The following is a 25322-nucleotide window of genomic DNA, read 5'->3' on the forward strand; positions in this document are numbered from 1 at the left end:
TGGGAGGCTGAGGCAGGAGAATGACATGAACCCGGGAGGTGGAGCTTGCAGTGAGTCGAGATTGCATCACTGCACTCCAGCCTGGGTGACAGAGCGAGACTCAGGCTCAAAAAAAAAAAAAAAAAAAAAAAAAAAAAAAAACCCACTAAGCACAGGTCACCTTAGTAGATATAATAATAAGAAAGAGTTTGAAATATTGTGAGAATTATGAAAATGTGGCACAGAGACTCAAAGTGAGCACACACTGCTGGAAAAATGATGCTGATAGACTTGCTCGATGCACAGTTGCCATAAACCTTCCATTTAAAAAAAATGCAATATCTGAAGTACAACTGAGTGAAGATCAATAAAACAAGGTACGCCTGCTGACATGGCCCTGCCCTCATGGACCTGCCAACGCCAACAAACCACACGTCAACAAACTCACAGCACATTGTGGGGTGCGGGGCTGTGGAGTGAAGCCGGGCCGGGTCAGGGGCCTGGGAGGTGAGGAAGGATGCTGGGACTGCCCCTGTAAAGGACTCCATGCTTCTACACCATAGAGAGAGCACGTTGTGTTACGTAACTGATAAGTACACAGAGGAGTGAGAAGAGAGCAGGGCTGACCCTCACAGCTGCCCTTGTGTCCCACTCAACAGCGAGGATTTCAAGAACATCAACTCAGACAAGAGCACGCATGATGGCACCAGATCAAGAAGACAAGACCACTCTGCCTGCAATTTTGTCTGCTCAGATCAAAGCAAGAACATTGAAACAAAAAGATGATCCCTCATCACCTATCCTGGCTGATGTCAGTGATAGCTGCTTTTCTGCCAACAGTGGCCTTAGCCTCACATGGCTCTTTTAGCCTTTTAGGTGACAATTATTAAGATAGCCAAGCACAGAATCACCCCCTTTTTCCTGACAGCATCCTGGATCCTCCCCCGAATCACCCAGCTCAAGCGCAGACACTTTAAGTCCTTTTCGATATTACTGAGACCTCCTCATGGTTACCTGTGGTTTTTGGTTTCATGAAATGAGTAAAAAAACTCAATTTTGTGTGGCTATAAGTGTGCTCCTGGTGATCTTTGTCTAGAGAATGTTGACAATGGAAAAGTAATAAAGATCAAATTATTTGAGCAGAAACAATAGTTTAATATCCTTTGTTTTTAGAAACTTGAGGTGAGATTCTCTCCCTCTATCTCTACACTGGAGGACTCTGGTAAGCAAAAGGCCTTGAATGACCGTAAGGAGAACTTTGGAAACCAAAGCTTAGCTACTGTTTCAGTGGACAAGAAAGTTTTCTCACCTGAAAAATCAAATTCCTCTGTGAATTGTTAGGTCCTTGGATGCGCTACGCAGAATTTACTCAGTTTGGTGATCAGATTGGAAATGGAATAGAGGTGTCAAGGGTAGTGTCTTAGTTTGCTGGGGCTACCATAACAAACAAACCGACTGAGAGGCTTCAACGACAGAAATGACATTTTTGCAGTCCTGGAGGCTGGAAGTCCAAGATCAAGGTGTTGACAGGGCTGGTTCCACCCGACAAGGCCTCTCTTGAGCTTGGCTTGTAGATGCCTTCTTCTCCCTGTGTCCTCACACGGTCGTCCCTCTGTGTGTCTGTGTCCTCATCCCCTCTCCATAAGGACACCAATCCTAATGGACCAGGGCCTCCCTTAATTTACTTGCCTATTTGAGGAGCTCGTCTCCAAATACAGCCACCTTCGAAGGTGCCAGGGGTTAGACCTTCAACATGTGAGTTTTGGGGGGACACAACTCAGCATGTAACAGCGATGTTCCATTATTTATGAGTTAAAGAGAAGAAATAGAAATGAAAACTGTCAAGTAAAATGAGCCAGCTGGCCCAGTTCAGCTCAGCATCCATTCTCCCCGCCGAGCCATCACACGGAGCACAGCTGTTGGGGGCTTTCATTTCCATTTAACTTCACACCCGGCTCTCAGCAGCAATTAATATTCTTGGTAACTAAAAGTCTCCTCTGAAAACAGTGATAGGAGAAAAATGCTGGCTGAAGCCTTTCAGGCATCATTCAGGTGACATTTGAGTCATTTCCTTGGACCTCTCTCAATCGAACCTCCTAGGTAATTGGATGAATCAGATCAATAAACGGAGCGGATATTTATTTCCACGTCAGCCTTCCTCTCCGCTGGCCATCACTCAGGTGCATGACACAGCCCGCGCTGGACTAGATCCAGACCCGGAACGTCGCTCCTTGGCAGCCCATTCTTCTTTGTGCAGTAGCCTTCTAGGTCACCAGGATGGTGACGGACATTTCTGCAAGAAAAATGATGCCTGGAAGTTAAGCCTCAGCCTGTCTGTGGCTGCCCACATGGTCCCCTAGAAAGGCAGTATTTTCAAGGCCTGTTTTTCAAAGTATGTTATGAAAACCTCGGCCTGTGGAATAGCACTCTCATCACTAGGAATGCAGCCCTTTCCGCATGTGCTCACCCCTATTTTGGGGAGGCATGGGCAGAGCCATGTGGTCCAACCTCACACAATTGCTTCTCTTGGGCACCTCCACAGTGGCGGTACCCCAGCCACTGGGGGCTGCCTGTGAAAGGGCTCAGTCACACACCTCCCACCTTCCCAGATGGTCAAGGTCATTTGAGGGGATGTCAAATACAGTGAAAGGAACCTACAGTCCTGCCAGACCTGGGTTCCCACTGCAGGCCCATCAAGGTCAGCTGCAGGACCTTGGCAGGCCTCTCCACCTTGGGCAGCCTCTGTCATCTGAAAAGGGGTGTTGCTGCAGTTCTGTACCTCTTTCCTAGAGACACTGGGCATGTGCTGCCTGCCTTAGTCTGTCAGGGCTGCTATTACAGAATACCATAGAGTGGGAGCTTAAACAACAGACATGCATTTTTCACAGTTTTGGAGGCTGCAAAGTCTAAGATCAAGGTACCGTCAGATTTGGTGTCTGTTTTTCAGATGGTGGCCTTCTTTCTTCCTGTGTCCTCACAAGGCAGGGAGAGCTCTCTTGTCTCTTCCTGTTTTTATAAGGGCACTAATTCCATTATGGGGGCCCCACCCTTATGATCTGATCTACCTCCAATCACCTCCCAACAGTCTCACCTGCAAATACCATCTCACTGGGAACTAGGGCTTCAATGTATGAATTTGGAGGATATATTTAGACCATGGCACTGCCCCCAGAATGCACAGAGCCCTGGGACACCTGCATAAATATTGATACCATCATCATTATCCCACTGATAGAGAACATGCCAAGGCCACCTAGGTTGTTTGCTCACTGCCACACAGGGCGACAGGGGTGTGGGCCTTCTGGCCCTCACGGGTGAAGACAGGCTTGTGGACTGTGGTGGGTGTGTCTGCTGGCTGGCCCTCACTGCCCCCACAGACCCCAGGGGGTACCCTTGACAAGTCAGTTCCCTGATGTCCACACTCCCTGCTACCCCACAGGGCCGAGTGCTTGCAGATTGCCTCAATAGATGTTGGTAGAATATAAAATTGCCTCCTGTGAGTCTGAAGCAAAAATTAGGATTCTAAAACCCAAGCTCATCCTCCTGCAACTGGATGAGGCCTTATCTCTGGGTTGGATGAACATGTACCCACAAGAAAGCCGTCACCCTATTTGCAATAAATCAGTACAGGCGTTATCGTAGAGACTCTGCCGTGAAAGTGGAAAGGAACATGCATTAGGAGAAGGCTAACCCGGCAAGACACTCTCATTAACAAAATTGTCAGAGCACAGAAAAGCAGAAGACAGCCTTTTTTTGTGGATGTGCTGGCAGAACTACGCATTCGTGTTCAGGATGTAGAAGCTATTGCGCAGGGAGAGAAGCAACATTTTGAAAGTGTGAGCTATTTTGTGCTAATCCTCTTCTAATTTTTTTTCTTGGTCTGATTTAATACATCTTCATTGCAACCAGCTGTGTGAGTACGCTTGGGCTACTGTAACAAAATACCACAGACTTGGGGAGCTTAAACAACAGAGACTTACTTTCTCAGGTTTATTTATTTATTTATTTTTGAGACGGAGTCTTGCTCTGTCGGCCAGGCTGGAGGGCAATGGCACGATCTCACCTCACTGCAGCCTCCACCTCCCGGGTTCAAGCGATTCTCCTGCCTCAGCCTCCCAAGTAGCTGGGACTACAGGTTCCCGCCACCAGGCCTGGATAATTTTTCTATTTTTAGTAGAGACAGAGTTTCACCATGTTGGCCAGGCTGGTCTCGAACTCCTGACCTCAAGGGATTCACTCGCCTAAGCCTCCCGAAGTGCTGCGATTACAGGCGTGAGCCACTGCGCCTGGCCTTCAGATTTATTTTTTCAAGATCAGCGTGTCAGCAGGAGCGGCTTCCCTGAGGCCTCTCTTCTTGGCTTGTAGATGTTTGTCTTTTCCCCGTGTCTTCACATGATCCTTTCTCCGTGTGCATGTGTGTCTGATGTGACTCTGTGTGACCAAATTTCCTTTTCCTATGAGGACACCAGGCCTATTGGATGAAGGGCCACCTGATTGACCCCATTTTTATCTTTTTTTTTTTGAGACGGAGTCTCGCTGTCACCCAGGCTGAAGTGCAGTGGCACAATCTCAGCTCACTGCAAGCTCAACCTCCCGGATTCATGCCATTCTCCTGCCTCAGTCTCCCGAGTAGCTGGGACTACAGGCGCCCGCCACCTCGCCTGGCTAGTTTTTTTTGTATTTTTTTTTTTAGTAAAGAGAGTGTTTCAGCATGTTAACCAGGATGGTCTCGATCTCCTGACCTCGTGATCCGCCCACCTTGGCCTCCCAAAGTGCTGGGATTACAGGTGTGAACCACCACGCCCGGCTGACCCCATTTTTATATTAATGATGTCCTTATAGGCCCTCTTTCCAAATAGAGTCACATTCTGAAATACTGCAGCTTAGGACTTTGACATATAAATTTTGGGCCAACACAGTTCAGTGCACGATACCAGGCAATATCTAATTGTGTTAAGTTCTTCCTATTTTGCGCATCTCCCTTTTTTTGCAAACAGAATCAATAATGTGTTTTAAACTTACTTAATTTCGGCCATACGCAGTGGCTCACGCCTGTAATCCCAGCACTTTAGGAGGCCGAGGTGGGCAGATCACCTGAGGTCAGGAGTTCAAGACCAACCTGACCAACATGGTGAATCCCCGTCTCTACTAAAAATACAAACATTAGCTGGGTGTGGTGGTGCATGCCTGAAATCCAAGCTACTTGGGAGACTGAGGCAGGAAAATCGCTAGAACCCAGGAGGTGGAGATTGCAGTGAGCCAAGGTCGCGCCACTCTTCTCCAGCCTGGGCAACAAGAGCAAAACTCTGTCTCAAAACACAAAAACAAAAACAAAAACACTTACTTAATTTGATCGTCAGTGATAGAGCCCTTTCCAGGCCCGGTACCGTGGTCGGCCCTGGGGATGGAATGATGGCGGGGTTCAATGGGGTGACATGTCACAGCCCTAGTGTGGCACTGGCACTGGCATCACACGCTGGCCCTGAACTTCTATCCTGGGTGGAGGAGGCGGGCCAGCCTGCAGCGTAGTAAGTGCCTTCCCTCCTTTAGCCTCCCTGGGAGGGAGGAGGGGGAAAGCTCAGTGGAGCCCTTGGCTGCGTCTCAGAGATGAGGTTGAGTTCTGTACGGCTCAAAAGCACCATGAGCAGAGGAGAAAGTTCAGGGCCTAGGATGGGTGTGGGTGGTGCCGAGGGACATGACTCTGAAGCTGGCGTGAAGTCCAGAGCTGCAGAACTAACTTTACATTGTCGGAGCTGTCTGTGGTACTTTGTGATGGCAGCCTACACAAACACACACACCAGCCCTTGAATCCAGGCTGGCCTGAGGCCTCGCTGTGACCTGGAGAACGCAGAGGAAGTGCCTTGAGACACACTGACGCTTCCACTCTTGCCCTCCTGCTGCCCTGAGATGCCTTGTGAATTCTCCCAGGCAGACCCCCTGGGGGATGAGGCCGTGTGGAGAGGGAGGCCCCACTGCCAGCCGGCACCAGCCTCCAGATGGGCGAACCAGGTCGTCTTAGACAACTGGGGCCACATGAGTGACCCCGGGCCACAGCAGCCCCAACTGCTCGCCCACAGATAGAATCATGAACCAATTAAATGGTGGTTGTCTTAAGTCAATATATTTTGGTGGGGATGGGGGGTTCTTACGCAGCAATGGATAACTAGACATTAAATTTGGGCTGGAAACTAAATAAAATAAATAAAAATAAGATAAAAATAAATACAGAGCCCATGCACCAGGCTAAAAGGATTTCCCAAAATTCATTCATTCAGTAAATGCCATTTGAGTGCCCACCAAGGCCAGGCGCTGTTCTAGGCACTTGGGATATATCAGTGAGCAAAACAGACAGAGCTCCCTGCTTTCATGATAACCCTGATACACACAGTAAAAAGTAAAATGTGGTAAGTGAGATGGGAGAACATTCTAAATAGACAGGGTAAGAGGAAATACAGGGGTAAAAGACGGCAGACTGCAATTTTAAATAATGGCTGTCAGACGGGCTTGGTGGCTCACGCCTGTAATCCCAGCGCTTTGGGAGTCCAAGGCGGGCAGATCACCTGAGGTCGGGAGTTTGAGACCAGTCTGACCAACATGGAGAAATCCAGTCTCTACTAAAAATAAAAAATTAGCCAGGCGCGGTGGTGCATGCCTGTAATCCCAGCTACTCGGGAGGCTGAGACAGGAGAATTACTTGAACCCAGGAGGCAGAGGTTGCGGTGAGCTGAGATTGAGCCATTGCACTCCAGCCTGGGTGACAAGAGCAAAACTTTGTCTAAAATAAATAAAATAAAATAAATAATGGCTGTCAGGGTAGGCCTTACTGGGAATGTTATCGCCTACTTATTTGAGGAGAGACTAAAAGGAGGTGAACGCAGTACCCACATAGCTATTGGAGGGAGAGCATTGCAAGCAGAGGGAACAGCCGGTGCAAAGGTCCTGCTGTAGTTTGGAAATTGAAAATTGATCCTCAGTGTTGGAGGTGGCTCCAGTGGGAGGTGTTTGGGTCATGGGGGTGGACCCTGATGAATAGATGAATGCCCTCCCTGGGGTGCAGGGCGGTCAGTGAATTTTTTTTTTTTTTTTTTTTTTTGAGACGGAGTCTCGCTCTGGCACCCAGGCTGGAGTACAGTGGCCGGATCTCAGCTCACTGCAAGCTCTGCCTCCCGGGTTCACGCCATTCTCCTGCCTCAGCCTCCCGAGTAGCTGGGACTACAGGCGCCCGTCACCACGCCCGGCTAGTTTTTTGTATTTTTTAGTAGAGACGGGGTTTCACCGTGTTAGCCAGGATGGTCTCGATCTCCTGACCTCGTGATCCGCCCGTCTCGGCCTCCCAAAGTGCTGGGATTACAGGCTTGAGCCACCGCGACCGGCCTGTGAATTCTTGCTCTGTTAGTTCCTGAGATAACTGGTTGTTGAGAGAGCCTGGCCCCTCCCCTCGCTCTCTTGCTTCCTGTCCTGCTATGTGGTCTCTGCACACACCAGCTCCCCCTTGCCTTCTGCCATCAGTGCCCTCACCAGAAGCAGATGCCAGCGCCATGCTTCCTGTACAAGCTGCAGAACTGTGAGCCAAATAAGCCTCTTTTCTTAATGTTAAGGTTGCTGCAAAATTAATTGCAGATTTTGCTGTTGAAAGTAATGGCAAAAATCGCAATTAATTTTGCACCAACCTAATAATTTACCCAGCCTCTGGTATTCTTTACAGCAACAGTAAATGGACTTAGGCCCAGATATAGGAGCATGCAGGAGACATGGTGGGAGAACTGCAGGAGGAGAGGCCTGGCCCAGCAGGCCCATGGTGAGGGCTTTGCTTTTCTCAGAAGAAAGAGGTCTTTTAGGCAAGGTGCGGTGGCTCACACCTGTAATCCCAGCACTTTGGGAGGCCGAGGTGGGTGGATCACCTGAGGTCAGGAGTTCAAGACCAGCCTGGCCAACATGGTGAAATCCCATCTCTACTAAAAATACAAGAATTAGCCAGGTGTGATGGCGGGCGCCTGTCATCCCAGCTACTCAGGAGGCTGAGGCAGGAGAATCGCTTGAACCCAGGGCAGGGAGATTACAGTGAACCGAGATTGTGCCATTGTACTCTAGCCTGGTAACAGAGTGAGAATCTATCTCAGAAAAAAAAAAAAAAAAAGAGGTCTTTTATTAGAAACCAGTATTCTGGCCATCGGCACCTCGGGGAATCCTGAAGTCCAAAACCTACTTGTCACTAAAGTAGAAATATGAACAGAGTTTGCCCTCACATGTTCTTCACGCTCCACGCCACCTGCCAGACGCTGTGCCAAACCATTCCTGGGGACCTGCTCGCTTCCACCTTTTGTCCCAGGGAAAGGGGACTGTTTTCTGAGGGACAGGGCAGTGGTAGGCACCAAGCCTGGCTGCCTGGGGCCAGGCTCGGCTCTGCCACTCACTAGCATTGACCTGGGGCCTGCTGCAGAGGCTGCTGTGAGGACACTGTGTGCAAAAGGCAAATCGGGTCAAGCCCACTGCAAGAAGACCCAGCTACATGATCGCCTTTATTGAACCATCTCTCTCGTGACACCAGAGCGTCTTCCAGCTGCCGGCCCTCTTCTCTGCCCCCTTTCCAGCAAGACTCTGCAAAAGACTTGGTGCTCATGGTTTCCGCCTTCCTCCCGCTTTTGTTTCTTGAACCCACCCCAACCAGACTTTCAACCCCCTAGGCCACAAAAACAGCTCCTGTCAAAGTTGCCAGCATTCAGCTGCCTTCCTGACCTCTCTCGCAGGGGTTTAAAACAGGCACCCCAAACCAACGCTTCCAAACCAAATCACTGACGATCCCCTCCAACCTATTCCAGACTCATTGCACAGTTTGGTTACAGGTAACATCACCTTGCCAGGTTCTTAGGCCCAAAACTTTGGGATCATCCTTGGTGTTCCTCTTTCATATCCAGCACTCCTGCATGTACTGCCACCTCTTCCTTCAAAGCAGATGCAGAGATCTGACCCCTTCACAAAGGCTGGAGTGAGCCTTTTTATTTATTTATTTATTTATTTTTTGAGACAAGGCCTTGCTTTGTCACCCAGGCTAGAGTGCAGTAGCACGATCTTGGCTCACTGCAACCTCTGCCTCCCGGGTTCAAGCAATTCTCATGCCTCAGCCTCCCGAGTAGCTGGGATTACAGGTGTCCACCACCATGCCCAGCTACTTTTTGTATTTTTAGTGAGACAGGGTTTCACCGTGTTGGCCAGGCTGGTCTCGAACTCCTGATCTCAAGTGATCTTTCTGCCTTGGCCTCCCAAAGTGCTGGGATTACAGGTGTAAGCCACTAGGCCCAGCCTGGAGCGAGCCTTTTAAACATAATTTGGCCTGACCATGGTGGCTTATGCCTGTAATCCCAGCACCTTGGGAGGCTGAGGCAGGAGGATGGCTTGAGCCCAGGCATTTGAGGCTGCAGTGATTAGTGATCGCACCACTGTGCTCCAGCCTGGGCAACAGAGTAAGGCCCTGTCTTGAAAAATAATAATAATAGAAATAAAACACAATTTAGATTGTGTCATACTGTTCTTCAAAATGGACCTCCTATCTCATTTTATTTTACTTTTAAATTTTTATTTATTTATTTATTTATTTGAGATGGAGTCTCGCTCTGTAGCCCAGGCTGGAGTGCAGTGGCCGGATCTCAGCTCACTGCAAGCTCTGCCTCCCAGGTTCACGCCATTCTCCTGCCTCAGCCTCCCGAGTAGCTGGGACTACAGGCGCCCGCCACCTCGCCCGGCTAATGTTTTGTATTTTTTAGTAGAGACAGGGTTTCACCGTGTTAGCCAGGATGGTCTCGATCTCCTGACCTCGTGATTTGTCCGTCTCGGCCTCCCAATATGCTGGGATTAAAGGCGTGAGCCACTGCGCCCGGCCCTTCCTATCTCATTTTAAAACGGAAATTCCTTACAGTCGCTTCCAGAGCCTATGTGACCTGCCTTTCTGCATCTTTCTGGCCTCAACTGCCACCCTTCTTCCCCTTGAGCACTCTGAACCACACGGGCCTCCTGGCCGTTCCTCAAACAGGCCTAGTACAATCCCACCCCAGGGTCTTTGCACTCGCGGCTCTGTCTGCCTGGAGGCTCTTTCTCTCAGCTGGCTGTGAGGCTCTCTCCACGTTTCCTGCAAGCCTATGCTGACCCTCTCCAGGAAAACAGCCCTTCCATCCCATCACCCATCTGAACCTACTCAGTTCTCTGTGGCATTGATCACCACCTGACACTGAACACAAACTCGGTGAGGCTTTGTCTGTTTTGTTCATTGCTACATCCCTAGTACCCCACACAGTCCCTGGCACATGCTCAATGTTTGTTGAATGAGTGAGTGAATAACGTTACTCACTGTTTAACAAACACTCTTTTTGTCTCCTCATTGCTATATATATATGTATACACAGACACCACACACACACACACACACATATATACACACACCTCTCTCTCTGTGTGTGTGTATATATATACACACATACATATATACTCTCTCTGTATATGTATATATCTGTATATCTGTATATATACACATATATATGTGTGTGTGTGTGTATATGTATATACACAAACTCACAGAGAGAGAGAGAGAGAGACAGGATCTCGCTCTGTCACCCAAGCTGGCATGCAGTGGTTCAATCTTGGCTCACTGCAGCCTCCTACTGCTGGGATCAGGCCATCCTCCCACCTCAGCCTCCTGAGTAGCTGGGACTACAGGTGCATGCAACTGTGCCTGGCTAATTTTTCATATTTTTTGTAAAGACAGGGTTTTACCATGCTGCCAAGACTGGTCCTGGACTCCTGGGCTCAAGTGATGTGCCCGCCACGGCCTCTCAAAGTGCTGAGATGACAGGCATGAGCCACCATGCCCAAGCTTCTCATTGCTACTAAATAACAACACCCCAGATTCCTCAATAGGGTCACGTGACATAGCCCCACTGATCTCTGGTTTTATCTGGCTATGTCTAGTCCTTGGCAAACATGCTGGGTGCATGGCTCAGGCTGTTCCCTCATCTGACCCCAGGGCCTTTGCACTCACTGTTCCGTCTGCCTGGAGACTCTTCCTCTCAGCTAGCTTCGAGGCCCTCTCCACGTTTCCTGCAAGCCTATGCTGACCCTCTGCAGGAAAAGAACCTCTCCTGTGAAGCCCCCACCATTCTCCCCACTATCTCCTGAGGGGACCAGCACTGGGCCTGTGACCCCCAGGGGTTATTGCTGCAGCTGACACATGAGGCATTCAGTAGTCGCTTAAGCCAAATGGTTATCTGAAATATAGGTGACGAGAAACGAAATCTAGAATTCATGTAGATTAGATAAAATTAAAAATTTGGCCAGGCACGGTGGCTCAAGCCTGTAATCCCAGCACTTTGGGAGGCCGAGACGGGCGGATCACAAGGTCAGGAGATTGAGACCATCCTGGCTAACACGGTGAAACCCCGTCTCTACTAAAAAATACAAAAAACTAGCCGGGCGAGGTGGCGGGCGCCTGTAGTCCCAGCTACTTGGGAGGCTGAGGCAGGAGCATGGCGTAAACCCGGGAGGCGGAGCTTGCAGTGAGCTGAGATCCGGCCACTGCACTCCAGCCTGGGTGACAGAGCGAGACTCTGTCTCAAAAAAAATAAATAAATAAAAATTAAAAAATTTAATATAAATTAAAAGTCTATCTGAGTGCCTCTAACCTATGATTTTACATTAATACAAATAAGAATGGACCCCGATGATGTCTGCAGGAAGTTCAGAAGTCCAATGTCAGTTGAATATGAGCTGCCCTGGTTTCAGGCTTCCTGAACTTCTCTGGACCCAAGTCTGCGCATAAAAATGGTACAAACATTGCAGTATTCGAAGAACACACATATTCCTCACAGATCACCCCAAATTCTGATATTTATTTGGCAATCAGTGAATAGGCTTTAAATATTTGGCAAAGTCAATTCCTATCAATTTCTCTTCATGGAATCCCCATAGCCGAAGAGAATCAACGTAACCTCATATTCAGAAGTTATGACCAGCTGGTCGCAGTGGCTCACACCTGTAATCCCATCAGTTTGGGAGGCTGAGGCAAGTGGATCACTTGAGGCTGGGAGTTTGAGACCAGCCTGGTGAACATGGTGAAGCCCTGTCTCTACTAAAGATACAGAAATTAGCTGAGTGTGGTGGTGCACACCTATAATCCCAGCTACTCGGGAGGCTGAGGCGTGAGAATAGAGACTCGCTTGAACCCCGGAGGTGGTGGTTGCAGTGAGCTGAGATCGTACCACTGCACTCCAGCCTGGGCGACAGAGTGAGACTCTACGTCAAAAAATAATAATAATTACTAGAAGTTATGATCATATTATACAAGGGCAAACGTATCAGCAGGGAGAGGGAGTTTAGATCAATTTCAAAACAAAAACGGAAAAGAGGTTTGTAATTTTTATGACATGCTTATCCAGCGGATAGGAGTCCTCCATGGACAAAAGCCACCCCAAATATTAATGGTTTACTTCTTTATGACACGCAGAAAATGCCCCTCTCTTTTCAGAATGTACTTTGTTTGCAGTTAATTAGAGGAATCCCACCTCTCAGGGTGGTGGTTGTTCATGTACGTCCTGGCACAGATGTGAAGCCATGCTGCTTAATGCAAGGGCCATTAGGGTGGAGTGACGTGCTCAGTACATTTCTGGGACAAGGTGACACTGTCATTGATGGTCTGTTGAAGGAAAGAAGCTAATTTTCTTTTAAGCGTAAGCCTTTAGGAGTAACTTAATTAGGCCATGCTGTAAAACCATCACTAATAACCGTCAGAAGTACCCCCTGAGTCACCAGGGAATGACAAAGCTTGGCAAACAGCCTCTTCCTTGGAACCCAGGAGTTCACCCCCCACCTCATTTTGAAATGGTCCTCACAGGTCTTCAAAGACTCCCTGTCTCTTGGCCTGAGTCCCTGCTTCCTCTTGGTGAGACTTCATGAGTGCTTTACACATATATAAACACGCATGTGCATAAACATGCACATGTAATACACAGACCGACAATGTAAAACAACTTTTTTTTTCTTTTGTCTTGAGACTGGGTCTCACTCTGTTGCCCAGGCTGGAATGCAATGGTGTGATCACAGCTCACTGCAGCCTCAACCTCCCAGACTTAGGTGATCCTCCCACCTCAGCCTCCCAGGTGGCCCAGACCACAGGTGCCCAATTGCTCCCGGCTAAGTTTTGTATTTTTTGTAGAGACAGGGTCTCACTGTGTTGCCTAGGCTTGTCTCAAACTCCTAGGTTTGGCGATCCTTCCTGCCTCAACATCCCAAAGTGCTAGGATTACAGGCGTGAGCCACCATGCTCCACCAAAACATTTTAAGAAAAGAAAAAAAATCTCTTTATTTTTAATTCTGTAAAATGACACCACCAGTGCTTGCCCACAAGCTCATCTTTTTTTTTTTAACATAGTAGTAACTACCTGATATTCTAGTTCTTTAATTATATTTTCCAAGTTTTTAAAATCTTTTAGTTACTATTTTAATGATTACTAAAATTACATTTTGACACTTAATGCACTTATTCTGGGCATTGAGGCCAAAAGGCTGAATTACAGGAGAGATGGGGGATTGTGGGGAGAGCAAGGGTGGGTAGGAAGAGGGGCGAGTCAAGTCGCTGAGGGCAAAGGTCAGAGGTCAGAAGGCCTGTGGGATCCTGGGCCCTGCTCCTCCACTTTTCCTGGGATTCTGGAAGCTATCCAGTGTCTTTCCAACATGCTTCGTTTTCTTTCTTTCTTTTCTTTCTTTCTTTCTTTTTTGTTTTTCGTTTCCTACAGTCTTCCTTTGTGGCCCAGGCTGGAGTGCTGTGGCGCGATCTCGGCTCACTGCAACCCCCGCCTCCTGGGTTCAAGCGATTCTCCTGCTTCAGCCTCCCAAGTAGCTGGGATTACAGGTGCGCACCACCACTCCCGGCTAATTTTTGTATTTTCAGTAGAGATGGGGTTTCACCATGTTGGCCAGGCTGGTCTCAAGCGCCTGGCCTCAGGTGATCCACCTGTCTCGGCCCCCCAAAGTGCTGGGCTTACAAGCGTGGGCCACCGTGCCCAACTGTTTTCTTAAATTGAACGGAAGTGGTTTCTCTTGGACGCTAGGTTCCGTCCTCTGTCCGACCCTGCTTGGGGATCGGGGGGTGCTGAGAAATATCTGTCGAAAGAGTTAACGAGTCTTAAGTGATTCGAGCACTTCCCATCTTAGAGGACAGTGTGCGAGCACTCGCCCTGAGCACCCCTGCAGAGGCCTCCAGGCACTCCTACGCAGCCAGCCTGGGCCTTCAGGAAGGTTCCCCAGCTGTCAGCAGCAGGGCCCCCCCAGGGACTCTCTTCACTTGCTTTATTTGCCCTCACAGGAATCTTCTTTCAGTTCGTCTTCCTCGGAGGCCACGCTTCCCGACTTCTCTCGCTGGAGGCTCCACACTCCACTCACTGCTGAACGGATGGCTGCCCTGTTCCTTTGGGTTCCTGCTCAGATGCCCCTTTCCCAGGGCGTCCCGAGGGCTCTCTCTGAAATCACACTTGCCCTGACCACCTGCCCCTGTATTGTCTCCCTGTTACTGCTCTTCATAGCAATAAACTATTCCTACAGCGTATGTTAATGTTGTTGTCTATTGCCTCCAGTCAGGAAGTTCATGAGAGTAGAAACTTTTTATTTTGTTCACTGTTCTTTCCCCTAAACAGAGACTCCCATAGGGCTGGTGCCCCACTCACTGATTCAACAAATATTTATGGAGTCTGCCTACTGTAAAGTATAAATACATAAAATAGTGTGACAGCCAGGTGCAGAGGCTCACACCTGGAATCCCAGCAATTCACGGGGCCGAGGCATGAGAAGCTCTTGAGCCTAGGAGTTTGCGACTAGCCTGGGCAACATAGCAAGACCCTGTCTGTATAAAAAATAAAAAAGCCACACATGGTGGCTTGTGCCTGCAATCCCAGAGGGTTGGAAGGCTGAGGCTGAGACAGGAGGATTGCTTGAGGTCAAGATTTTGAGACCAGCCTGGGCAATACAGTGAGACCCCATCTGTAAAAAAAAAAAAAAAAAAAAAAAAAAAGGAAAAAAAGTTAGCTGGCCATGGTGGCATGTGCCTGTGGTTCCAGCTATTTGGAAGGCCAAGGTAGAATTGCTTGAGCCTGGGAAGTCAAGGCTGCAATGAGCCATGATCATGCCACTGAACTCAAGCCTGGGTGACAGAGTGAGATCTTGTCTTAAAATAATAATAATAATAATGGCCCGATGTGGTGGCTCACGCCTGTAATCCCAGCACTTTGGGATGCTGAGGAAGGTGGATCACTTAAGGCCAGAAGTTCAAGACCAGCCTGGCTAACATGGTGAAACCTTATCTCTGCTAAGAATACAAAAAATTAGCTGGGCATGGTGGCACGCGCCTGTAATCCTGCGTACTTGGGAGGCTGAGGCAGGAGAATTGCTTGAACCCAAGAGGCAGAGGTTGCAGTGAGCTGAGACTGCACCATTGCACTCCAGCCTGGGTAACAGAGTGAGACTTTGTCTCAAAAAAAAAAATGATAATGATAATAATAATAATAATGTGCTAGAAGGAGCTGTGATGTGGAAAATTCAGAGTAAGGCAAGAGTAGATTGGGGTGGGTTGGCCTGGGAAGGCCTCATGTAAAGGGAATATTCTGGCAAACACTTGACGACGGTGAGGGAAGAGCTATGCACCTGTCAGGGAAGGTGCATTCCGGGCAGACGGGTCAGCCAGTCAGTGCAAAGGCCCTGTGGCAGAATTGTGCTTATGAAGCAGCAAGGAGTTGAGAATGGCTGGAGTGGAGAATGCTGGGGAAAAGTAGTATTAGGAGAGGTCAGACATGAAATGAGGTAGCAATGGAGATTTTTTTACATCAGTAAAATGCACTCATTTTAAATGATGGGTTTTGACCAATGTATAAATCCATATAACCATTGCCTTGATCAAGATATAGAACATTTTCATCACCTCTAAAAGTTCCCTTGTCTCCCTGTAATCCATTCCCCCATCTCCCATCCCAGGCCCCAGGTAACTTTGGTGCTAGAAATTCCTGTTGCTCCTTGTGAAGAATTTCATTTAAATGGAATCATGTAATACATGCCCTTCTGGACCTGGCTTATTTTGCTCGGTAGAAAGTCTCTGAGATTCATCCATGTGGTTCCAGTTATTTGGAAGGCCAAGGTAGATTTGCTTGAGCCTGGAAGGTCAAGGCTGCAGTGAACCATGATCATGCCGCTGAACTCGAGCCTGGGTGACAGAGTGAGATCCTGTCTCAAAATAATAATAATAATAATAATGGCCAGATATGGTGGCTCACACCTGTAATCCTAGCACTTTGGGAGCCTGAGGCATGTGGATCACTTAAAGCCAGGAGTTCAAGATCAGCCTGAAGTCCTTTTCAAACCTTTTGTTTGAATGGCATGATCTCAGCTCACTGCAACCTCCACCTCCCAGGTTCAAACTATCCTCCTGCCTCAGCCTCCCGAGTAGCTTCCATGTGGGTTTATGAATGGTTTCGTTGTTTTGCTGTATAGAATTCCATTGTGTGAGATAGCACAGCTGCTTTACCCATGCACCTGCTGAAGGACATTTGGATTGTTTCCAGCTTTTCACTATTATGAATAAAGCTGCTATGAAGGTTTATCTGTGTACAAATGACTTGGGTATATACCTAGAAGAGGTATTTCTGGGCTGCACAGTTAGTGTATGTTTTCCCCAGGGGTTGTACCACTCACTTCCCATCCAACGTGTAAGCAGCCCAGGTGCCTCTCTATCTTCCCCAGGACACGTGGTATTGTCAGTCTTTCTAATGGCGGCCATAATGGTGGGCGTGGGAGCAGCACCTTGTGATGGTAATCTGTGTTTCTCTGATGACTAATGATATTTTTTTTTCCTGTGCTTACAGCTACTTTCATATCTTCTCTTGTGAAGTCTTTTTCAAACCTTTTGTCACACTCTATCGCCCAGGCTGGAATACAGCAGGATGATTTCAGCTCACTGCAACCTCCGCCTCCCAGGTTCAAGCTATCCTCCTGCCTCAGCCTCCCGATTAGCTGTGACTACAGGTGTTTGCCACCACGCCTGGCTAATTCTTTTATTTTCTGTAGAGATGGGGTTTCACCATGTTGGCCAGGCTGGTCTCGAACTCTTGGCCTCAGGTGATCTGCCTGCCTCGGCCTCCCAGAATGCTGGGATTCCAGTGACCTGTGCCCTGCTCAGCCTTTTCATTTTCTTACCAGTATCTTGAGCGAACGTTTCTAATTTTGATAAAGTCCAGTTTATCAATTTTGTTCATTTATCTATTGATTGATTTACAAAAATGGAATCTATGGTATACAGCATGACTTATTTGTTTGTTTGTTTGTTTGTAGATGGAGTTTCATTCTTGCTGCCCAGGCTGGAGTGCAGTGGTGCGATCTCGGCTCACTGCAACCTCTGCCTTCCAGGGTCAAGCAATTCTTCTGCCTCAGCCTCCCGAGTAGCTGGGATTACAGGGGTCTGCCACCACGCCCGGCTAATTTCTGTATTTTTAGTAGAGACGGCGTTTCACCATGTTGGCCAGGCTGGTCTTGAACTCCTGACCTCAGGTGATCCACCTGCCTCAGCCTCTCAAAGTGCTGGGATTACAGGTGTGAGCCACTGGGCCTGGCCCATCATGATGTTTCGATACATTGTGGAATGGCTGAATCAAGCAAATTCACTTGTGTATTACTTCACATTCTTAGCATTTTTTTGTGATGAAAACACAAAATTGATTTTTAGAAATCTTCAACTGTACATTGTTATTAATCAGAGTCACCCTGAGGTACACAGATCTCTTAAACTTTTTTTGTCTCAATTTTTTCCTGTGTGATTTGTGTCTTGTCTAAGAAATATTTGCCTAACCTGAGGTTGTGAAGGTGTTCATGTGTTTTTCCCCTAGTAGTTCTATCATTGCGTTGTAACCATTTTTTTTTCTTTTTTCTTTTTGAGACAGGATCTCTCTCCGACACTCAGGCTGGAGTGCAGTGGGGTGATCTTGGCTCACTGCAGCCTAACTTCCCAGACTAAAGTGATACAGGCATGCACTACCACACCTGGTTAATTTTTATATTTTTGGTAGAGACAGTGTTTCTTTATGCTGCCCAGCCTGGTCTTGAACTCTAAGCTCAAGTGATCCTCCTGCCTCAGCCTCCCGAAGTGCTGAAATTATAGGCTTGAGCCACTGTGCCTGGCCTATCTTTGTAACTTTTGTGTTTAGGTCCACAGAAAGTTTTGAGCAAAGAACTACCATGATCGGACTTACACAGATGCCCCTGGCATCCCTCTGCTGTGCTGAGCCTGTGGCAGGCCCGAAGGCAGACTTCAGGACACCGGTCAGGAGACCTTTCCACCCGTCCGGGCTTGGACCAGCCTGGGCAGAGTACAGCTGGGAGGAGAGGGCACATCTTGGAAATGTTTATCAGCGAGTTTTCTGGTGTAAGTCCTTCCTCCCTCCTCGCTGAATAATCATCAACTTTATGAAGTTATTTCCTTTCTCTGAAGACTCAAGTGCTTGCGGCTTCACATGAGGCCATGTGTACGTACACAATTGTCTTGAGCCTTGAGCAATGTTTGCTATGTATTTTAACTTTTCACTGTTTTAAAGGAAATAGCTGGTTTTAAGTTTTAATCCACAGACTGTCATTCTTCAGGGATGGCAGCCCCAAACACACCATGACAACTCATCTACTCACCCATGAAAGATTAAAAAATGGATCCCAACGTATTTCATCTTATGCTCTGCGTCACTTCTGCTCGGACTCATAAATCCACGTCTCTTTGCTTTGGCCACTTCAACTCATATCCAATCCTTTCTTTAATTCATGATTTATTGCTGTAAGTTAGCTCTTTTGCCAGATTTATAAACTCACTGTTCTTCATATAATACCTACTTTGTACACTAGGCAACAAGACAGTTAATTTATTGTCTATGACTTGTTACCTTGAAAAATGACATCAATGCAAAGTGATTGCCTTTTAGCCTCTGTAGCCAATAAACTCATTTTATTTTTTTTTTGGAGAGGATGATGTGAGGTCATAGGATCATATATATAATCAGTGAGCAGAATGAGAAGGAGCGAGTTGAAAGCTCTCTACAACAGAAGCCAAGAAGGAAGACGTCCGTCTCGTAGCAATCATGTATAAGCTGGCCTCCTGCTGTTTGCTTTTCATAGGATTCTTAAATCCTCTCTTCTCTCTTCCTCTCCTTGACTCCGGGGAAGTATCCCTTCAACTCTCAGGTAAGATTTTTTTTTTCCCTTATGTTAGTCTTGAAAGAGCCTTTACCAGTCTTAAATTCAATATTAGAGATAAGAATGGGATTCCTGTTCAAAGGAGTCTTGAGTCTTGTTCTATCAATAGTCCCAGCTTTGAAAAGAATATTAAAGGATCCTTACAGCACATTTTAGATGTAGTAATGGATACAGGTTTTTTTTTTCTCTCTCTCTACAATGTAAAAGGAGAAGAGGAGAATTGCTTGTTTCATGTTACCTCTGTAGTTGAAACTCTTGTTTTGGGCGATATATATTTTTTTCCAATTTTAAAAATTGCACGAAATTTAAAACATCATTACTTTTAGTTTTTACTTTAAACAAACTGGTTGAATGTAGCACTGGTTGTTCTAATTATAGATTAATAACGGGTTTATTTGTTTCGCCTTATGTTTAAAAAATCTGATATGTGTTCTATGAAACAAAAATGTTTACTAAAATGTTTTTAAATGACAAACTGGGGAGCTAGGGAGTTCACAGCCTTCCGAGTGTATTGATCATTTCCTTTTGATTTATGTTAATTCAGTTTAAGTCTAAGTTGAGTTAAAGAAATACATATCAGTCAGGTAAGTTCTCATTTTGCCATTATCTTTCCATTTAGTTTAAGAAATGAGAAGGCTAATGCTTGGGGATTAGGTTCCATCAAAAACTTAACTAGATTTAATCTTATCTTTAATCTTGAGTACTTCTAGGCTTTTTTTAAATAAAGAAAAAAAAATCCTCTTCTAAGCCAAGGATTTTATAGTTTCTAGTCTCTAAAAGTTCATCCCGAGCAGCTTTCTGATGATCGTCAAGCACTGTCATCAGGCACTGTCAACCAACTTCCCGAGTCACTGAGATGATCACTGACTGTCCTCTTAACAGTTAAACACAGGCATTAACTTTACTGAATCTCTCTTTACAAAGAAACAGCACACATCTCAAGATGAAATAAAAAAAGGAAATAGTTACTACTGTCATCTTAAAAACTTTACAAATAATTTAAGAAACTTAGCTGAAATGAGTGTAGCATCTCACACAAATTCGAAACAAGTGGCAGCTTATCTCAGAATTTGTTCTCATTGATTTCTCCAGAAATGAGCTTTCCTGTCAGCATTTATAGATGATCAAATTTTATAGATTTTTATTAACAGTCTTCAGAAGTGCTGTGAATGTGCTCAGATGCCTTTATGATGATCTGCTCACTGTCCTCCAATCAAGGTTGCAGCTATTTGTAAGCCTGCGGCATGCCGGTGCCACACATGGCCTCCCACCCTGACTCCCACAGCCTCGAATCGCAACACAGCAGCAGGTCTGCATTTACCACGCCTCACACGCACTTCGTTCAGCACACTCCGGAGTGCCCTTTCCACATACCTTAAGCACACTTACCATGCATTCTATATGCCATCTGGTCGACCACATTTCACATAGGAAACGCCACAATCAAGTTCCTTACTGATGAGTTTGAAGCCGATTCTAAGTATAATAATTGTATTGAAATCCTGAAGTTCAGTAAGAGAAGAGGTGATACCATCCTACTGGCTTTACAGGAAGGTCGTAAACAATCTTCTTTTTCCTCTCCAATTTCACCGCCCAAATATCTAAAAGCAAAAAGGCAGTAGGCAGCAGTAGTTAAGCAGAAATGAGGGAGAGTCAGACGTTTTGAACCAAAATGGTTTTGAGAGAGGCTGTGGCTCAGCCCTCAGCTCTTACTCAAGGCAATCGAGGGGCTTGGCGCATCATGCGGGCGTCAGATCCACGTCTCCCGGCTTCCCGTTCTGCCGGCTGGCACATGGGCTGGTAGCATTTCCGCCTCTTTTAGAACACCACTGATGACACGTCGTGAACTTAGCGTTGGACGTTTTTCTAGTGTTCATCTCCCTGTCTCTGGTACTCTCCAAAGACACGAGGAACAGACATAACCACCTGGATGAACTGAATTGTTGTCTGTTTTTACTCTGTAGCACCTCATGAAGATGCGCCGTTAACTTCGGAGGAGCTAGAAAGAGCTTCTCTTCTGCAGATACTGCCAGAGATGCTGCTGGGTGCAGAAAGAGGGGATAGTCTCAGGAAAGCAGGTAAATGCTTCTCATGTTTATAGCATGTCTGATTTAATTGCTACTGAACTTACCGTCTGTCATCTAGAAGAGGTAGAGCCCTATTTTGGAATATAAAGATGAACTATATAAAATAAGTAATTACCGATACTCTCCCCTCCCGGCCTGTGCAACCTTCTTTTCCCCAGCAGCTCCTTGCATGCACCGTGCTCTTTGGTACCTCAGCATTTTGTCTTTCTGTGTGGACTTTTATTTTTGGGGGGTAGGGGTTGGTGGTAATTATTCCAGTTTCCAGTGAGTGCAATTTAAAATCCTAGTTTCCCACTTACTGAAACCTTAATCTTTCTGTACTCCAGTTTCTTAATCTATAATCAGGAATGATTAAGTTTCCACCTCAGAAGGTAACTTGTGAAGAGTCAGTGAGTCAAGGCAAGTAAAATGCTCCTTGAGTCACACAGAAAGTCATTAATCAAATGTCAGCTTATTCCCCTATGGCCACATTCCTCCAAGCATGGACACAAATGCTTAAGAAGTTCTGGAAACAAAATTGAGCCTTTTGCTGGGCGCAGTGGCTCACGCCTGTAATCTGTCTCAAAAAAAAAAAAAAAAAAAAAAATTGAGCCTTTTAGTAGGCATTGTTTAATACAGTCCTTTTGTTGTATGTTTGATAAGCCACTGCACTGTTAAGTTACTGAGGACAATGCAATGACTTTTGTGAACTCCGGATAAGAACAGGAGTGCCTGTCTGCATTCAAGAAAAGGTTGCTGCAATGTGGAAAAAGACCAGAAACTAGACACAATTTAGTAATATTATTTTGTATATTTTAAAACAAGCATACAAGAGAAACAACAGAGCTGATGAACTGGCTTCAAAACTGTTTTTCAGACTCGAGTACCAACATTTTTAACCCAAGAGGAAATTTGAGAAAGGTAAGTGACTCTATTCATGACTTAGGTTTAAAAAGGCGAACATTCTGTACTGATTTTACAGGACTCTGAATTCATGAACTAGAGAAGTGTTCTTGGTGGAAACCACACCTTAAAATAACTGGCCAGCATGGCCAGGCGCGGTGGCTCACGCCTGTGATCCCAGCACTTTGGGAGGCTGAGGCGGGCGGACCACCTGAGGTCAGAAGTTCGAGACTAGCCTGGCCAACATGGTGAAACCCCGTCTCTACTAAAAATACAGAAATTAGCTGGGCTTGGTGGCGCCTGTAATCCCAGCTACTTGGGAGGCTGAGGCAGGAGAATCGCTTGAACCTGGGAGGCAGAGGTTGCAGTGAGCCGAGATAGTGCCATCACATTCCAGCCTGGAGGATAAGAGTGAGACTTCATATCAAAATAATAATAATAATAGGCCAGCATTATTTCAAAGCATTAATTTTTCCGAATTGTGATTGATATAAGATCTGAATGCAACAGGAACCTACCCAGTGCCTGTTTTGGGTAAATCAAGTAAGTTGTGAAAGAATGAAAAAAATAGGTGAGGTCCCTGCTCTCAAGCCTGGCATCCACTTGTGCTCTCATTCGCTATCTAACATGCGGCCCACTGCCAGCAGCACTGGGAGCGCCTGGAAGCGAGTGAGGGATGCAGAATTTTAGGCCCACCTAGGACCTGTGGAAGCAAAATCTGCATCTTAACAAGATCCCCAGGTGATTCACAGGCATGGGAAAGTGTGACGGGCACTGCAAGGTAACACCTAGTGGAAGAAGGCCATGCTCCAGACATTGACATGAACCATGTGCAGGAGGCTGGGCGTGGTGGCTCACGAGTCTGTCATCCCAGCACTGTGGGAGATCGAGGTAGGCGGATCGCTTGAGACCAGGAGTTCAAGACCAGCCTGGGCAACATAGCGAAACCCTGTCTCTACAAAAAATACAAAACTTAGCCGGGTGTGGTGGCGTGCACCTGTAATCCCAGCTACTCGGGAGGCTGGTGCAGGAGGATCACTTGAACCCAGGAGGTGGAGGTTGCAGTGAAAGACTGCACCACTTCACTCCAGCCCAGGGAACAGAGCGAGACTCCGTCTCAAAAAAAAAAAAAAAAAAAATACAACACAACACAACACAATATAATACACACAATACATACAATACACAGAAGACAATAAATGCATAGAATATGTTACTTTTTATTTATTTTTTGAGAGAGGGTCTCACTCTGTTACCCAGGCTGGAGTGCAGTGGCGTGATCTCGGCTCACTGCAACATCCACCTCCCAGGTTCAAGCACTTCTAATGCCTCAGCCTCCCGAGAGTAGCTGGGACTACATGAGCCTGCTACCATACTCAGCTAATTTTTGTAGAGACGGCGTTTCACCATGTTTCCCAGGCTGGTCTCAAACTCCTGGGCTCAAGTGATCTGCCCGCCTCAGCCTCCTCAAGTGCTAGGATTACAGGCGTGAGCCACCCGCCTAGCAACTGACATGATTTAAATAGAAGTCAGTCAATGAGGGTTTAGGAAAATTCAGGACAATCACTGAGCTGAACAGACTGGAAGGACACTCATTAGAGGTGGGGAGGTGGGCACAGGAGCCCCACTGGGCCTGGGACACTCTTGTTACAATTACAATCCAGGGAAAAACACAAATACTTTTAAGAAGTCCAATGTCTTGACTCAAGATTCCTTTTTCTTATAGGACTCTTCATTCATTGGTAACTTACCTGTTTTTTTGTTTGGATTGTTTCAGTTTCAGGATTTCTCTGGACAAGATCCTGACATTTTACTGAGTCATCTTTTGGCCAGAATCAGGAAACCACATAAGAAACGTGAGACTCCTGATTGCTTCTGGAAATACTGTGTCTGAAGTGAAATGAGCATCTATTAGTCAGCTCAGAAACACCCATCTTAAAACACAAAAAATACTACAATGCTTGATTTGAAAACAGTGTGGAGAAAAACTAGGCAAACTACACCCTGTTCATTATTACCTGGAAAATAAATCCTCTATGTTTTGCACATATCATGAGTGGTTATTTTCCCTATAAACGTGTCCTGAAAATTTATAATTATTCTTTTCTTCCATTTGCTCTTAGAGAATTCTTTGAAAATTCAGAAGCAAAGCTAATGAATGAACAGAAGCAAACATTAAGAAAAAGTCACGAAAGTTAAACTTGTTTAATGACAAATCATTTAAATAAACTATATTATCTTAGCTATGATGGCCTCTTGACCCTTAAAAAAGACAACATATTACTTAAAAAATAAATCATGGCCAGGCACAGTAGCTCAAGCCTGTAATCCTAGCCCTTTGGGAAGCTGAAGTGGGTGGATCACTTGAGACCAGGAGTTTGAGATCATCCTGGGCAACATGATGAAACCCTGTCTCTACCAAAGGTACAAAAATTAGCTGGGCATGGTGGCGGGTGCCTGTAGTCCCAACTCAGGAGGCTGAGGCACGAGAATCGCTTGAACCTTTGGGGCGGAGCTTGCAGTGAGCGGAGATCGCACCACTGCACTCCAGCCTGGGCAACAAAGGAAGACTGTCTAGAACATAAAAAATACAATAAACAAAATAAAATAAATAAAAATAAAACAAAATAAAATAAAAAGAAACCAGTATCTTAGCGTGGAAAAATCTCAAAGTTACGGGTGTCTGAGATGAAGGGCGGAAGCGTCTGATGCTCGTTGGTTTCTGAAGTTCGTGGGGGAAGCTCATGCGCTGAGATCCTTTCTCTCGGCTGACCAAAGTCCTAACACTTGACGATTTTAATCTTTTAACATTGAAACTTGTATAATCTCAGTTTCTGTGAGCTCAAGGATCACAGTTTCTCACACTGGGAAAAGCACCTTGATGTCTCTTATAGAGAGAAGAAAGCTGAGGCAAGATTTAAGATTGTGGAAGAAAGAGCCTGGCTTACAAATTTTTAAAAACTGTGTAAGTACCGACTTCTATTCCGTGAATACATCTGTATAAATGTGGTTTATGTATGTATAGAAGATACAGTGTGAACTCCTGAGAGTTCTGTGTGGGTCTCACATAGAACCAGGTTTAGGGGAGGCTTGGACGTTTATGAGAAACTCGTTTCT

General features: G+C 46.3%; 1 protein-coding gene and 1 long non-coding RNA gene across 3 annotated transcripts; one reads left to right on the forward strand and one right to left on the reverse strand.

Annotated features, from left to right (window-relative positions):
* Positions 1-1829: 1829 nt before the first annotated feature.
* LOC144336612 (uncharacterized) lies at positions 1830-21277 on the reverse strand. Its single transcript, XR_013408579.1, has 3 exons — positions 20950-21277; positions 20626-20837; positions 1830-2272 (listed from the first exon to the last, which is right to left on the reverse strand). It is a non-coding gene; the product is annotated as an uncharacterized LOC144336612 (long non-coding RNA).
* On the forward strand, positions 18551-24239 carry UTS2 (urotensin 2). Of its 2 annotated transcripts, XM_077992593.1 has the most exons (5): positions 18551-18820; positions 19202-19224; positions 21201-21314; positions 22180-22223; positions 23983-24239. In XM_077992593.1, exons 1-5 carry the CDS (start codon positions 18696-18698, stop codon positions 24097-24099), a joined length of 423 nt encoding a protein of 140 aa, XP_077848719.1. In that variant the 5' UTR covers positions 18551-18695; the 3' UTR covers positions 24100-24239.
* The last annotated feature ends 1083 nt before the right edge of the window (positions 24240-25322 follow it).

This window comes from Macaca mulatta, chromosome 1, assembly GCF_049350105.2.
Source record: "Macaca mulatta isolate MMU2019108-1 chromosome 1, T2T-MMU8v2.0, whole genome shotgun sequence".
NCBI classification, from domain to species: Eukaryota; Metazoa; Chordata; class Mammalia; order Primates; family Cercopithecidae; genus Macaca; species Macaca mulatta.

Excerpts from the sequence above, each read along its gene's own strand:
- UTS2 (XM_077992593.1), top strand. The coding sequence starts at position 18,696 with ATGGATCCCAACGTATTTCATCTTATGCTCTGCGTCACTTCTGCTCGG. Across the intron at positions 18,821-19,201 it reads TTAATTCATGATTTATTGCT|GGAAGTATCCCTTCAACTCT; the intron begins GTAAGTTAGCTC and ends CCTTGACTCCGG. Across the intron at positions 22,224-23,982 it reads CAAGAGGAAATTTGAGAAAG|TTTCAGGATTTCTCTGGACA; the intron begins GTAAGTGACTCT and ends GGATTGTTTCAG.